General features: G+C 49.1%; 1 protein-coding gene across 5 annotated transcripts in view; it reads left to right on the forward strand.

Moving 5' to 3' along the window:
• HDAC5 (histone deacetylase 5) overlaps positions 1-13,937 on the forward strand; it is a 39,337-nt gene that overhangs the window by 18,739 nt on the left and 6,661 nt on the right. For 4 of the 5 annotated variants that reach the window (XM_078155974.1, XM_020997431.2, XM_020997432.2 and 1 more), the window contains 10 exons: positions 7,912-8,174; positions 9,738-9,882; positions 10,138-10,252; positions 10,716-10,846; positions 11,062-11,193; positions 11,321-11,433; positions 11,872-12,003; positions 12,326-12,548; positions 13,164-13,375; positions 13,618-13,899. In XM_078155974.1, the coding sequence (XP_078012100.1) occupies positions 7,912-8,174; positions 9,738-9,882; positions 10,138-10,252; positions 10,716-10,846; positions 11,062-11,193; positions 11,321-11,433; positions 11,872-12,003; positions 12,326-12,548; positions 13,164-13,375; positions 13,618-13,899 (1,748 nt within the window). Of the gene's footprint in view, positions 1-7,908; positions 8,175-9,737; positions 9,883-10,137; positions 10,253-10,715; positions 10,847-11,061; positions 11,194-11,320; positions 11,434-11,871; positions 12,004-12,325; positions 12,549-13,163; positions 13,376-13,617; positions 13,900-13,937 lie in introns of all 5 variants that reach the window. The other variant, XM_020997430.2, reaches the window with a different exon arrangement.

The following is a 13,937-nucleotide window of genomic DNA, read 5'->3' on the forward strand; positions in this document are numbered from 1 at the left end:
GGTTGGGCAGCGTTTGCAGGAAAGTAATCCACAGTATTAGCATAACTAGCTGGAGGTATGGCCTGAGATTATGATATAGATAACTTTTGATCCCCTGATGTAGAGAGCAATTTCTAGTGACATAGCTATAAACTTATAATGGTTAATGATCCTTTAATATCTGGGTCTAGGCTTTAAACTAATAATTATAATTTATGTAGATTTATAATTATATAACTGTAGGGTTTACATAGCTTTCTTCACAGCAACCCTGTGAAGTAGGTAATGCAAGTGTTATTATCCCCATTTTCCACATGGGGAAGCTGAGGCTCAGAGAAGTTAGGTGACTAATCATCACAACTAATGTTGAGCCAGGATTCAAATTGAAGTGTCCTGACTACATGTTGAGCACTTTCCCCATTATACCATGATGCCTGTTAGCCTTTATGTTTAAGTGTTCCTTGAAAGTAGGCTGGGACAGGGAAGGTGACCCCTTCATCCATGGCTTTTATCCACAGTATCTTCTACTCCAAGTTGGGAGTTCTCGTCTTCCTTTTTTCCATCCTCTCAAATTTCCCCTCCAATCCATATATATGGTTGTGAGGGATGAGGAGGTCCCTCTAACCTGGTCTTCCCTCTCTCTGGTCTCCAGCTCTACCTGATTGGGAGCTGCCTGAATTCTTTTGAATTTACTTTCTGATTTGGGATCCCTGCATCCTTCAAGCTAAAACCATTCCCTTCTTTTCCTTGTACTGGGAAATTCCCTCATCATTTTATCCTGTTTTACTCTTCTGTTTGCTGGAGAAGAGGAGGTTCTGGGTCTCCTAAAGATCTTTTCACTGGTACATGAGGAGCATTTGTGATCCAGCTGCCATGCAGGATATAGCGGTACAGCCCTAGAGCACCCACTTTGGAATCCTAGCTCAGTCACTACCTGCATGACTGTAGGCAGATCCACAGCCTTATCTGAGTCTGAGTCTCAGTTTCTTCCCTTGTAAAGTGAGGGGTTGGACTAGGTGATCTAGCTCTATAGGAATTGATTGCCAAAAGATCGAGTGAGATTGCTGGAAGTGTCATGGAGGAATGTGAGGAATCAGTGTTGGAATGGAGAGCCAAGCTTCTTCTGTTGGAGTGGCTGAAGACGAGGGAGATCCCCGCTAGTTTGGGCTAGTTGGCAAGGGGAAAGGAACAGTCCTGAAGGAAGGAAGCAGGATCCCTTAGAGGGCCTTAGAGGAAGTAGCAGGGCTTTTGAGAACAGCTTCCTTTTTTGCTGTGCTCTCAGCCCCCTTTTCTCTGAACCCTTACACCTACCTGAGGGGAATAGATCCAGATTGCGTTAGAATTTCTCGGTCATTGTTTAGTCAGAGGGTCATAGACTCAGAGCTAGTTCTTCAGTCCAGCCCCCATATTTCACAGGTGATGATGCTGAATGATTCAGAAGCTGAATTACTCCCCTTGGTCACACATGTAGTGAGTGGCAGGACTGTCCCCTTTAAGAACACAGAAACAGGCAGTGGAGAAAATAATTTTACTGCATAGGGGACGGTTTAGTGGGATCCCCCCCCCCATCTAGGGAATTCAAACTAGTGTTCTTGTTTCCAGACTTTCCCCTCCCAACCTTCCTCAGTGCAGGAAAGGGCATACTTTTCACCTTCTAGACAACGCAGCTAGTGCCATATCGCTTAGATGATGTTGCCACTTCAGCCTGGCAAGAGAAACTTTTGGGAAATTGCTCCTGTTTGGGGCCCTGTTCTTTGGCTTGTTGCCAGCTCCCTTTTCCTTGAAGGTTCCCATCTCCCTTTGTGGATCCACGTAAGAGGGAACTGCCTCTCTTAGCCAAGTTTCCCATCACGGAACCTGGTGTAGGGTAAAATGGAGCGTTGCTCTAAGTGTGGCATGGTGGAGAGTAGCCCGCTTCATGGAGCAGTGATTTCGTGGCAGTGGCCCGGAGGGGATTGCTGGTTCACCTGTTGTCCAGCTGTGAATGTGGCCAGATTACTTATCTCTGGGCCTCAGTTTATTCATCTGTAAAATAAAGGAGCTAAGCTATATGATCTCTAAGGTTTCTTCTAATGCTAAATGGGTCACCAGTCAAGTATTAAGCAGTATCTGTGTCCCAGGTACTATATGAGATGCTGGTGATGCAGACAAAACTCAAAACAGACTTAAGGTCTACACTCTGTATATATGGGACAACAATATCATGCTGTACCTTGGATTCTAGTCCTGTGTCTGGCACCTTACTTTGTGACTGGTAAAGTCACATAGCTTTTCTGATCTCAGTTTCCTCATCTGTAAATAAACTATCTCAGAGGTTTCCCCTGCCAGCTGTAAGATTCTGAGTCTCCTTTCAAGTTCTGGTAGTTATTGCCAGGGGGTTCATTTTCTGTGTCTCCAGTTTTTCAAACACTACAAAACAGTCTCTTGTATTCTTATTATTCTGTTCTCTACTTCCCCCTAGTGCTTACACCTCCCAACCCTCCCTGCCCCCAGTCCCACTAACTTCAAGCTTTTGTGGCTACTGGCTCCTTGGAACTGGGTATTTTTAGAACCAGGTGCTAAGCTGATTAATACTTCCAGGCTGACCCTTGTTCTATGCCAATCCACTCTCTGGACTACTTCTGTCCAATAATGGGTCATAAGGTTTCAAGGGTTGGTGGTGAAATATCCTGAAAGAGGATCTAAGGCCACGATACCTTGGTTTATTGTGCTTATACGGAGAAGAAGGCTTTGGCCTTTCTTAGGCAGAGGTCCATTTTGGATAGTAATTTCTCACACTCCGTTGCTCTCTGCCTATCTGGCCCTGGTATTCTTTTCCCTGAACAACTCCCCTTGACCACACAAACCTATAACAAAATTTTGTTAACGTTGACTGAAGTCAAAGAAGTGGTTGTCTGTCAGAGCCTTCACTTCCCTCTTTTTGGGGGTTGCTGCCATCTTTTATAATTTCATTTCTGACTCCCCTCAGAATTTCAAGCATCAAAAAGATGACAGGGCTTCAGACACTTACTAGCTGTGTGACCCTGGGCAAGTCACTTCTAATTGCCTAATGCAAAAAAAAAAAAGATGATGGGGTGTGCTTTTTGGAGGGGAGGGCCTATGGAGATGAAGCAAGTAGGTTGGAAGTCCTGCTTTGGGATGTGGGAGTCGTTCATGGGGTGTTGACAGGGTCTCTTAATGACAGTGATTTTTGGCAGGGCTCTGAGAATATACTTCTGTATTATCTACTATGTCTGGTCATTTACCAAGTTCTGTTGATTCTGTCTCCAGGATATCCCTTGCATCTGTCTCATGCTTCTATCTATTCCTGTTGTCATTTTCTTAGAAACCACACTTGTCACTTCTTGCATGGGCTATTGTATTGCAGAGGATAGAGCGGGGTCCTGGAGTTAGAAAGACCTGAGGTTTACTGCTGTCTCAGACACTTACTGGTTGTGTGATCTGGGACAAGTCAATTAATCTCCTTCTGACTCAGTTTCCTCCTCTGTAAAATGGGGGATATTAGCTCCCACCTCATAGGATAAGGATCAAATGAGGCAATAGATGTAAAGCACTTTTAAAACTTTAAAGTGCTCTGTTACTATTATTGTTACTGTAGAAAAACTTTGAGTGGCTCCCTTTTGCCTCCTGAATAAAAACCAGTTTCTTAGTCTGCCATTGGGAGCCCCTCGTCATCTGGCTTTAATATACCTTAGCAGCCTTGTATCACACTATTCCCTTTTGTGTACTTTATGCTGTAAGCTATGCTATGCTAGTCACCATTCTCTGATCTCAGCCTTCTGTCTTCTAACTCCATTCATTTTCACATACTGCTCCCTGTATCTGTGCCTTCTCCAAGGCCTGGCTTAGGTGCTGGGCTTTCTGTTAAGCCTTTCCTGATTTTCCCTGTGTCTCTCCCTCATGGTTAGAAGTGCTTTCTCCCTCCTTTTCTTCCTTGGCCTCAGTGTGATCTCTCTCATATGCTCAGTTATTATTTGTCTCACCATTCTCTACTAGGCTGCAAGTTCCTTGAGAGCAGGCACTGTGTCTTATTTTATTTTATCTTTTTATTGCAAGGGCCTACCACAGTGCCTTCCACATAGTAGGTACTTATTAAACATTTTCCAAAGAAACAACAAGCCAGGGCTATAAAGATGTACCCCAGATCCTGATCCCAACCTAATTCGCCCCCTCCATTCTGCCCCAAGTGAGTAGGGGTCATATTGGTGTGAAGGGTCCAGGTGGCTATAAAGCCCAGCTTGGAGGGCTCCCTCCATCTTGCTCTATTTCTTCCCTATTTGGAGTCTTGCTCTGGGCCTCACCACTGATGACAGGCACTGGGGAGCATGACAGAGTTCCCAGAAGTATTATAGCAGCTTTCACTACGTAGTTCCTTCTGGTGAAAAGGGTCAGAGTCCTTGGGGAGGAGAAGAGAGAATATAGGAGCAAAAGAAAAATGGGTCAGGAGTTGACTGTGTTCTTTTCCTAGTTATTGTCTTCCCTTCTCCAAGGGGGCCTGGAGGAGATAGAACTAAGAGGAAAGGAAATTGAACCCAGGCTGTTGGGGGTCTTCAGTTTACCACATCCCCTTTCTCTGAGGCCAGGCTGCCTCTTGGATCCATTTCCCATTTGAGTCCTGGAAGTCCTCTCCCCTTTCCTTTCTTAGCTGTGGGCCATCAATCTGGCCATGCTAGAGAACAAGGATTTTACTCACACTCTGGTTTCCTTTCTGTAGGTCTCTCTGAGCCTCCCTTCTCATTACAGTGTGGGTAGTAAGGTAAAAGGCTCCCCTTCTCTGGTAAGACACACCCACTTCCCCTCCCAGGGTACCTTGCTCCAGCAGCAATTGCTGCCATCTCCTTTCCTTTTATAATAGACTGGGCAGAGGTTGTGGAATTTGGGTGACTGTCTTGTGGTTAGGGGTGAGCTGGGCACTAGGTTTTGTATCTGGTAGGCACTGGAATCTTCTACTTCCTTTCCCCCTGACTCCACTGCCTAAGTAGGGCAGAATTCCCCCAGAAAGCAGGCTCCAGAGCCTTTTCCATCTCTTCTGGGCAAGGCTAGGTAGCTTGACAGGTGTCTGCATAGCTGGGAAAGGGAGATCCTTTCTTATGGTTGAATTTTTTTCTTTCCTTGTCCATAGGACAAGACTTCTGGAATTAGTATTCTTTAGTCCCTTCATTTCCTGTTTATATAAGAACAAGGTTGTGTATGGAGACTTGGGCAAGCCACTGTTGCTTGCATCCCAATGGGGCCTTTTGCCTCCCAAGTCGGGCCTGGGGAGGAGACTTCCCTTCCAATATTCCATAACTTGCTGCTCCTGACATCAGTCAGTTCAGGGCCCAAGGCACAGTTATCAACTGGGAGCTAGCACTTCCACACCCCCTGCCATCTCACTGCTCTGTGAAGCAGCTAGTATTGGTGCTACGTTGGGGGGAGCAGCAGCTTGAACTCTAGGTCCTACCTACCCTTTGGCAGTGCAAGACCTTCAGAAGAAAATGGGGGCTCTGACTTGGACTAGTAGTCTAGAAGAGGCGGAGTTCCTTCTCTGAGTTGGCTCTGGCTTTGCCAAGAGCTAGAAGAGGCTAAGGGAGGTCCATATGTTGGCATTGCTATCTCTTCTGAACCAGTGTGCCTCTCCTCTTCCAACTTATTTACAGAATTGGGGGTAGCAAATAAGACAGTCTGTGCTCCTAAACTCTATGCAGTCTAATAGAGACCGTTATCAGGCAGTGCCATGGAAAGCTGTGTGTTAAGGATAAGTAGGAGAGCAAAGGAAAGTTGGGGCGGGGGGGGGAGGGCGGTGGAGAGAACGCGAGAGCATTCGTAACCCCACCCTCTTAGCCACATCTGGCCTTTACTGCAGATGTGGCTCTTGAGTTGTGGCCGCAGAGTCGTCAGTGTGGCAGCCGCTAAGGAATGTGCCCATTGGGGGAGGGAGTAAATTGGGGGTTGGCCTCAGTCCTCTGTCAGTCTCCTCCAGGAGTTAACTTGAGGCACTCTGGAGAGTGAAGAGATACCTAGGCCACAAAGGGATGGATTGCTGAGGTGGGGTGGGGAGACTGTCTCTACTCTAGGTTCTGACAGGATGTGGTACTCAGCCATTCCACTATCCCTCTGTTCCTGCTCTGGTTTAGTCACTATTTCTGTTCTTGCCTTAGCTGAGGAGAGGCTGGACTTATGGAGTGGGGGAAGAGGGGACTTGGGGCAGAATGGAGGGGGGGGAGTTAGGTTGGGATCAGGATCTGGGGTATATCTTTATAGGCTTGGTTTGTTGTTTCTTTGGAAAAGTCACCCTAGCTCCCTGCCTCCTTTTCTCCGGCAGGGAAGACAAATCCAGTCTATTAAAGTGCTTTGAGAACTGTGGGGAAAGGAGCCAAATAAAGAAATGAGGTGAGGGTAATTCGTTTACCCCTGGCTGTGGCAGCTTTACCTTTTGGCTAGAAGAGGGGAGGGTTCTAGGTGTATAGACTGGGTTTGGGGGGGGTGTGGCACACAAGCATGCACGTGTACGCTTGCCTGCCTATTCTCATCCACGGTCCCATGATTTCCAAGGCACCAGAAGTGGATGAAACAGTAATTTTAGGACAGTGTGTGTGTATGGGGAAGCCAGGAGGTCATAACTCCTCTCTAGTAGAACTATTAGAGCCATCTATTTCTCCCTTTGGGCCACCTGGTCCCACTGCTATCTGTAGGACTCTGCCCTGACATTTATTAAATGGGCCCTCCCACCTCCCCCTTCCCTTTCTCCCAGGTGTTCCTCCATGGCTGGGTGTCTGTTCTCTAAACCTTAGCCCCACCTTCACTCTGCCATCCTGTTTCATTCCTTTTCCTTCCCTGTCTCTCCTCCCACCTTCCTTCTTCTGCCTTCCCTTCCATTCTCTCAACCTCTCTCCACCCCCCTCGCTCTTCTTTCCTTCTCTTTCTCTGCACAGCTGCTGTTTGGCTCACTCTATATATAGCGGTATTTTCAGGGTAATTACAATAAAACTGTTGAAAGGAGATAATCCAGCAAAGGAAGCAGACTTTGGCTCCCAAGCTCAGCCCTCCCCTTCCAGACAGGCCCAGCCCAGCGCCACTGCGCTCGCCATTGCCTCTGGCTCTGTTCTTCCCTGTCCCCATCCTACTTTGTGACTCTGGAATCTTTGTGAGGAGAGGGGTCTTCTTCCTCATTTACTTACCCTCCCAATTGTGCTTCTTCTACATCTCCCATCTTGACTTAACCAAAGGTCGCTCGGATACCTAGGGAAATGGGATATTGGGGCCACCTCGGTCTCCATGGGCCATTTGGTTGAGGTTTGGATGGTTCCTGAAGCTCAGCCTTCTCTCTTGTCCATACTGAGAGCCTGGGCTGATGAAATATGCCAGACTGCTTTTGGTGACTTGAATATGCCATTTGCCTTACCCGACCCTTTAGAGATTATATTTCAGTTTTTGAGTACAGATCTTGGAGAGGACTATAAGAGCTTTCCGATCTGTGTAGCGGAAGGTCTCTTTCTCTTCCAGTAGGATACAAGAGCCAACCCAGAGGAAAGGGACTCAAAGCACTGTTGTAGCACTTTGGAGACTTAAGGAATGCTGTACCTGTTTTCACCCCTATCTCTCTAGCTGGCTGTACACTAATATTGTCAGTGGTGGGGAGGCTGAGAAAATCCCTTGGCTGATTACCACAGATGTAGAGCTAGAAGGAAGATTATTTTGTCAACAGTCCCTTCGTTTTATAGAGGGAGAAACTGAGGCCAAGAGCAGGGAAGCTGAGTTGACTAAGGTCACACAGCTATTCCAGCCCAGGACGTGACTCAGGTAGTCCTGACTACCCTACCAGTTGTGTATGGGCTTAAGCGTGGGGTTGAATAGGAGCTGGGCTGTCTGTCATCAGTTATCTGTGCTGGAGTTGATGAGCCATCACACACCTGTCTCTTTCCCCACCTCTTCTCCCCTTCCCCTAAGCAGTAGAGGTGAAGCCGGTGCTGTGTGGGGCTATGCCAGGCTCTGTTGGGGGCGGCAGGGGTGGAGGCAGCCCTGGTCCGACAGAGCTTCGGGGAGTGGGCCCTGCCGCCATCGACCCTGTGCTGCGAGAGCAGCAGCTGCAGCAAGAGCTCCTGGCCCTCAAGCAGCAGCAGCAGCTCCAGAAGCAACTACTCTTCGCTGAGTTCCAGAAACAGCATGACCACCTGACCCGGCAGCATGAGGTCCAGCTGCAGAAGCATCTTAAGGTGAGAACCTCCTTTCCGCCCCCTGCCCTGTGTCTGCCTCACAGAACGTTGAGGGGAACTGTGGTGGTTTCTGCTTTGGATCTTAGGTCTCACTGAACCTCCTGGGAGTACCAGCTCCACTTGAGAAATGGGCCAGGGGACCTTGCCTTTGGCCCAGAGGACTTTCTTTAACCTTTACTTTGTAAATCTGCCTGATTCCTGAATCCCAGCCCCAGCCACTGAACCTTTTGGATCATCCTGGCCCCTGAGCCTGCTTGGCTCTGGATTCAGAGAGCTGTCACATTTGATCCCTAGTAACCTGTCTCTCTCTGGCTGTTGCCACCATGGTGCTTAAGGCTAGTGCCTCTTCCCTTTACCTTTTCTATGCCTTTCTTCAGAGTCCTTACCATGGTAGTAGGTTTTCTAGGGTTAATTTTCTAGGACCAGTTGCCATGGCAGTGTGGCATGGCGGATAGAGAACTGTCCTTGGAGCCAGGAAGATGTGGCTTCCATTCTTGCTTCGGACATGCATTTGGACTGTGCCATTCGGGCGAGCTGTCAGACCTCCCACAGGCTACCACTCAGACTACTCCCTTTCAGTTGTGTAGCAGATGCAAGCCTGCATTGGCAGAGGAAGTTCTTGATGCTGATACAGTCACAGGCCCAGTACAAAGACAAATTTACAAGGGCAGCATAATGATTAGTGGCTAGAGAGCTGGCCTTGGAATAGAAAGATTTAGATTCAAATCCTGACACGTATTAGCTGTTTGGCTATCAGTAAGTCCCAGGCAGCTCAAGGCTTGAAGTTACAGCTGAACGCTAATTTGCATTGGTGGAGGAGTTCCCTATACTAGTGAAATTGTAGGTCCTGACCAAAAAAAAAAACCCCAACCAAAAACAAAACCCTTTGCAAGGGCAAAGAGAGCATGTCAGTGCTTCTGCCTATATGTTCTAAGGTTCTGCCTGGCCATGACTCTGGGCCTGGAATCTCCGTAGGCCTACAGCAGTGTGCCCCCTTGTGGCCCCTTTAGAAATGACATCTTCTGCCTGAGAACACTCCTTCCCCTCATTGAGGGTTTGCCCAGCTGGGCTTGGGCAGCCACAGACTCCTTCTTAGCCATTTAGGAAGCCTGCTTTCCTGGTGCTTTTGGGAGATGTTCCATTGATCATTGGCTAGCTTTACCTCTTCTAACCAAGCAAAAAACAAGGAAGTAGGGGAGACGTATAGTGTTCTAACCATCTTGATGATCAAAGTAATTAAAACCCAACACGCAATTTACCCTCAAAGTTTACCAAAGACATTCCCTTTCCTTTCAGTGGGAGAGGAAATTGTGCTTCTCCCAGACTGTCTCTTTACTTTCTGCTCTGTTCTTCTCTTGAGACCTAGTCCTTTTCCCTCTTTTCTGCCTTTCCTTCACCTTCTATCCTTTCATGATCAAGGCTCTTTCTGGACTCTGAAGTCAGCCAGTTAGGACGAGGGAGTGAAAGAACTGTAGCCTGTGGCCTTCTGTCCTGTCTTTTACTTAACTTCTTCTGGCCTTCTCTACTCCTTTTAGCTGATGTGATACCCTCTCCCCTCTGTAGCAGCAGCAGGAGATGCTGGCTGCCAAGAGGCAGCAGGAGCTGGAGCAGCAGCGTAAGCGGGAACAGCAGCGGCAAGAGGAACTGGAGAAGCAGAGGCTCGAACAGCAGCTGCTCATCCTACGAAACAAGGAGAAAAGCAAAGAGAGTGAGGGTCCCTCTTCCCCTCCTCATGCCCAGGGCCTCTGGTGTTGCCTCCAGACCCTACCTGCTAGGCACACTTGCTTCTCCATCTCATCTAGACGTTGCCTGTGCTGTCCACGTGTGTCTTGGCTCCTTTGTTTCATATTGATGTCCAGTCCTAGAACCCGCAGAGGAGGGAGAGAGGGCTCAAGGCAGCCATTGTTGGGGTGCCTTAGCCTTAATGGCTGGTGATAGCTGCCACCTCTCTCCTGTCCTACAGGTGCCATTGCCAGCACTGAGGTAAAACTGAAGCTCCAAGAGTTTCTCTTGAGCAAATCGAAGGAGCCAACGACAGGTGGTCTCAACCATTCCCTCCCGCAGCACCCCAAATGCTGGTAGGTGACAGTAGTGAAAGGATGTATCATGGGGGGGGTGGTATGTGTGTATGCGTGTGTACAGATAATGCAGATGTTTCACAGACATATTCTCCCATTCAAAAAATAGCCATTTATAAGAAGAATGAAGGGGATCCTTCTACTCAGCTATGGAGCTCTATTAATATTGTGTTAGCCTGAGCTTTTTTGGATATGGCCCTGCAAATGTCCGTAAGTGGTACAGGTGTTCCAAAAGTTTTAGTGCAGAGATTTGGGATACTCTGTATATTCTCTTCAGCTACGACCTGAGGTAGAGGCTGAGGTTCTCTTCCTTCAGACTGAGGGCTTCCTGTCAGTGGGGATCCTCTTATTTATATCCATTTCAGAGTTTTCTGCGTAAAGATTGACAATAGACTTGACTAATGACTCGCTGATTCTGCCTCTTTTTTCCCCCCTAATTCTTTCCTTTCCCTTCTCTTTTTAGGGGAGCCCATCATGCTTCATTGGACCAGAGTTCCCCTCCCCAGAGTGGTCCCCCTGGGACACCCCCTTCCTACAAGCTTCCTCTGCTTGGACCCTATGATAGCCGGGATGATTTCCCACTTCGAAAAACAGGTAAGCTCATCCCGTCCCTGCCTTTGGATCTGTGGATTCTACATGAGCCTAAGTGCTCAGTGTCTAGGAACAGTAGTCCTAGAGAGAATCAGAGATGCTACTAGAAACCACAATCACTGCAGCCTGGTCACCTGCTTGGAATTCTGGGAGAGCCAGAGGTCTGGCTACAGATTTGTCACTGAGGCGGGATCTGAGCCATGTTCCCTTTCCCATAGCCTCGGAACCCAATTTGAAGGTGCGTTCCAGGCTAAAGCAGAAGGTGGCTGAGCGGAGGAGCAGCCCCCTCCTTCGAAGAAAGGATGGGACTGTCATCAGCACCTTTAAGAAGAGAGCTATCGAGATCACAGGTACCTAGGGGCTGGTTGGAGGTTGGAGGGTATCCCTGTCTCCACAAGGGGCCAGTGGAGGCTGCAGCCTGGGACTGCTGGCGGGGGTGAACACAGGCCACAGGGTGATACCTGTGTCCCTGTGCAGTGTCATCTGTGTGTAACAGTGCCCCAGGCTCCGGCCCCAGTTCCCCCAACAGCTCCAACAGCACCATTGCTGAGAATGGCTTCACCGGCTCCGTCCCTAACATCCCCACTGAGGTATGAGCCACCCAGACAGGTGAGGTGGGAAGACCCCCAAAGTAGGATGAACTAGTTCCTATAATGGTAGGCCACTGAGCAAAGTTTTCAGGAATCAGACCAATTCTTTTCTTTTTTTCCACCTTTAAAAAGTACAAAACCTAAAGGTCCCTTTTCCTTGTTCTACCCAGATACCCAGGCAAATGTTCAGTTATCCTCTGGGATAGGGAGTTCCTCTCCATCTCTTTTCCATTAAAAGACCTGATCCCCTTGCCCCTAAAATAGTGGGATCCTCCTAGCTAGCTCACTAGCTGCCCTTGTACCTCTTACTAATACCTCAGTTTTTCCGTGAAAAGTACTATCCTGTGACTGCTGTCTCAGTTAGCTAGAGGTTTTCTCCCTTTCCTCACCCTTGTTTCTTACTATATTGCTTATTTCTGTTTTCTAACTGCCTTCCAGATGCTCCCTCAGCACCGTACCCTTACTTTGGACAGCTCCCCTAACCAGTTCAGTCTCTACACGTCCCCCTCCCTGCCCAACATTTCCTTAGGACTACAGGCCACAGTCACAGTCACCAATTCGCACCTCACTGTGAGTATGGGGTGCAGACACTTCCCCTTCCCTTTTCAGGAATCCCCCAAGGGCTATTCACTGTCTGTCATAGTGGTGAGGGTATTGGTATCATAGTCCCTGGACTTCAGATTCACAGTGAGCTGAGGCCTGGGTATCAGTCCCCAAGGGGCTTCACAGAGGCTCAGGCAGCGTGGCTTAGGTGAACAGAAGGGGTGAACAAAAGGGGAGGTTGGGGTGGAATTAGCAATGGGGATGGCACCTGGGATTTAGGTGGTGTTGGGGCAAATAGGGCCCAAAGATGTGGAGTTAGCTCCTCACCCTCCTGGCCTCCCCACACCAGGCCCCCCAGAAGCTGTCAACGCAGCAGGAGGCAGAGAGACAGGCCATCCAGTCCCTCCGGCAGGGAGGGGCACTGACGGGCAAGTTTATGAGTACGTCCTCGATCCCAGGTTGTCTGCTGGGCGTGGCGCTGGAGGGCGATGTCAACCCCCATGGGCACGCCTCTCTGCTGCAGCACGTGCTGCTCCTGGAGCAGGCCCGGCAGCAGAGCACCCTCATCGCTGGTGAGCCATGGAAGCCAGGAGCCAGCATGAGTTGGTTCCTTTTCCCTGGGTGGGAATGAAGCAGGTGGGGGAATATAGAAAGCCAGGGTGCCTAGGTGGGTTTTCCGGCTCTGCCTCAGCTTATAATCTTGCTGGGGCCATTCTCTCTAGAAACATTTATTACATTGACAGGAGACATTGTGCTTTATATTGGGTATTTGAAATCTGTATTAAGGAGTGAACGTGCATCCCGTCTTCTCAGTCTTCTGAGGTCACCTCAGCCCCTGCCCTCAGGGAACTCTTAACTCTGATGGGGGGATGTTGTACCTGATCTTACGAACTTTGCAGTCTAATTTGAGGGAGAATGGCATATCAGAGGAACTGTGACAGAAATGTATGCAATCAATAGAAACAAAATTATAAAAGTGAATTGAAGGAAGGAGGTGTTAGAGATTGAATTAGTGACTTTATAACCGAGAGACAAGAGTTGATTTGATGGGAAGTGTGTGTGGTGGTGAGCAGCAGGAGACGTTGGTTCATCCTTTGGAACAGCTTCTTCTGGGCTTTTCCCTTTATGTGGAGGGGTGCTCAGAGAAGGTTCCCAGGAACTGATGCCAGCTTTCCCTCCCTGAGCAGTGCCACTCCATGGCCAATCCCCCCTGGTGACTGGCGAGCGCATTGCTGCCAACATGCGGACGGTAGGCAAGCTGCCCCGACACCGCCCGCTGAGCCGGACGCAGTCGTCCCCACTGCCACAGAGCCCCCAGGCCCTGCAGCAGCTTGTGATGCAGCAGCAGCACCAGCAGTTTTTGGAAAAGCAGAAGCAACAGCAGCTGCAGCTAGGCAAGGTGGGCTTGAGAAAAGGGAAAGATGAGTCACTGCTAGCAAAGCGAGGCTCCCCATGGGTGGAGTCCAGAATTGGGGGCACCCCAGATGTCCTGGGATCAGTTTGAGAGGGCAAGGAGGCAGAAGGTGGTGGTGTCTGTCGGTCCATCTACTTTCCCCCCAACCTTTGTGCCCTTCTTGGAGACATCTGCCTTAAGAACTAGCAGATAATGGACGACCTACTTTTCTATCTGCCTGCCCCTAGATCCTCACCAAGACAGGAGAGTTACCCCGGCAGCCTACCACACACCCTGAGGAGACGGAAGAAGAGCTAACAGAGCATCAGGAAGGGCTGCTGGGAGAGGGAGCCCTGCCTGGGCCTGGGGACGGCTCCACAGAAAGCGAGAGCCCACAAGAGGATCTGGAGGAGGAGGAAGAAGAGGAGGAAGAAGAGGAGGATGACTGCATCCAGGTCAAGGATGAGGGCAGCGAAATTGGCTTGGACGAGAGTTCCGTGTTAGAAGAGTCTGGTGGGGACTACAAGCAGGTGACTGTGCTCTCTTACTTTCTGTGGACATCCTGACC

The sequence above is a fragment of the Phascolarctos cinereus genome, unplaced genomic scaffold (assembly GCF_003287225.1).
Source record: "Phascolarctos cinereus isolate Bilbo 61053 unplaced genomic scaffold, phaCin_HiC Scaffold_5;HRSCAF=322, whole genome shotgun sequence".
In the NCBI taxonomy this organism is placed as follows: domain Eukaryota; kingdom Metazoa; phylum Chordata; class Mammalia; order Diprotodontia; family Phascolarctidae; genus Phascolarctos; species Phascolarctos cinereus.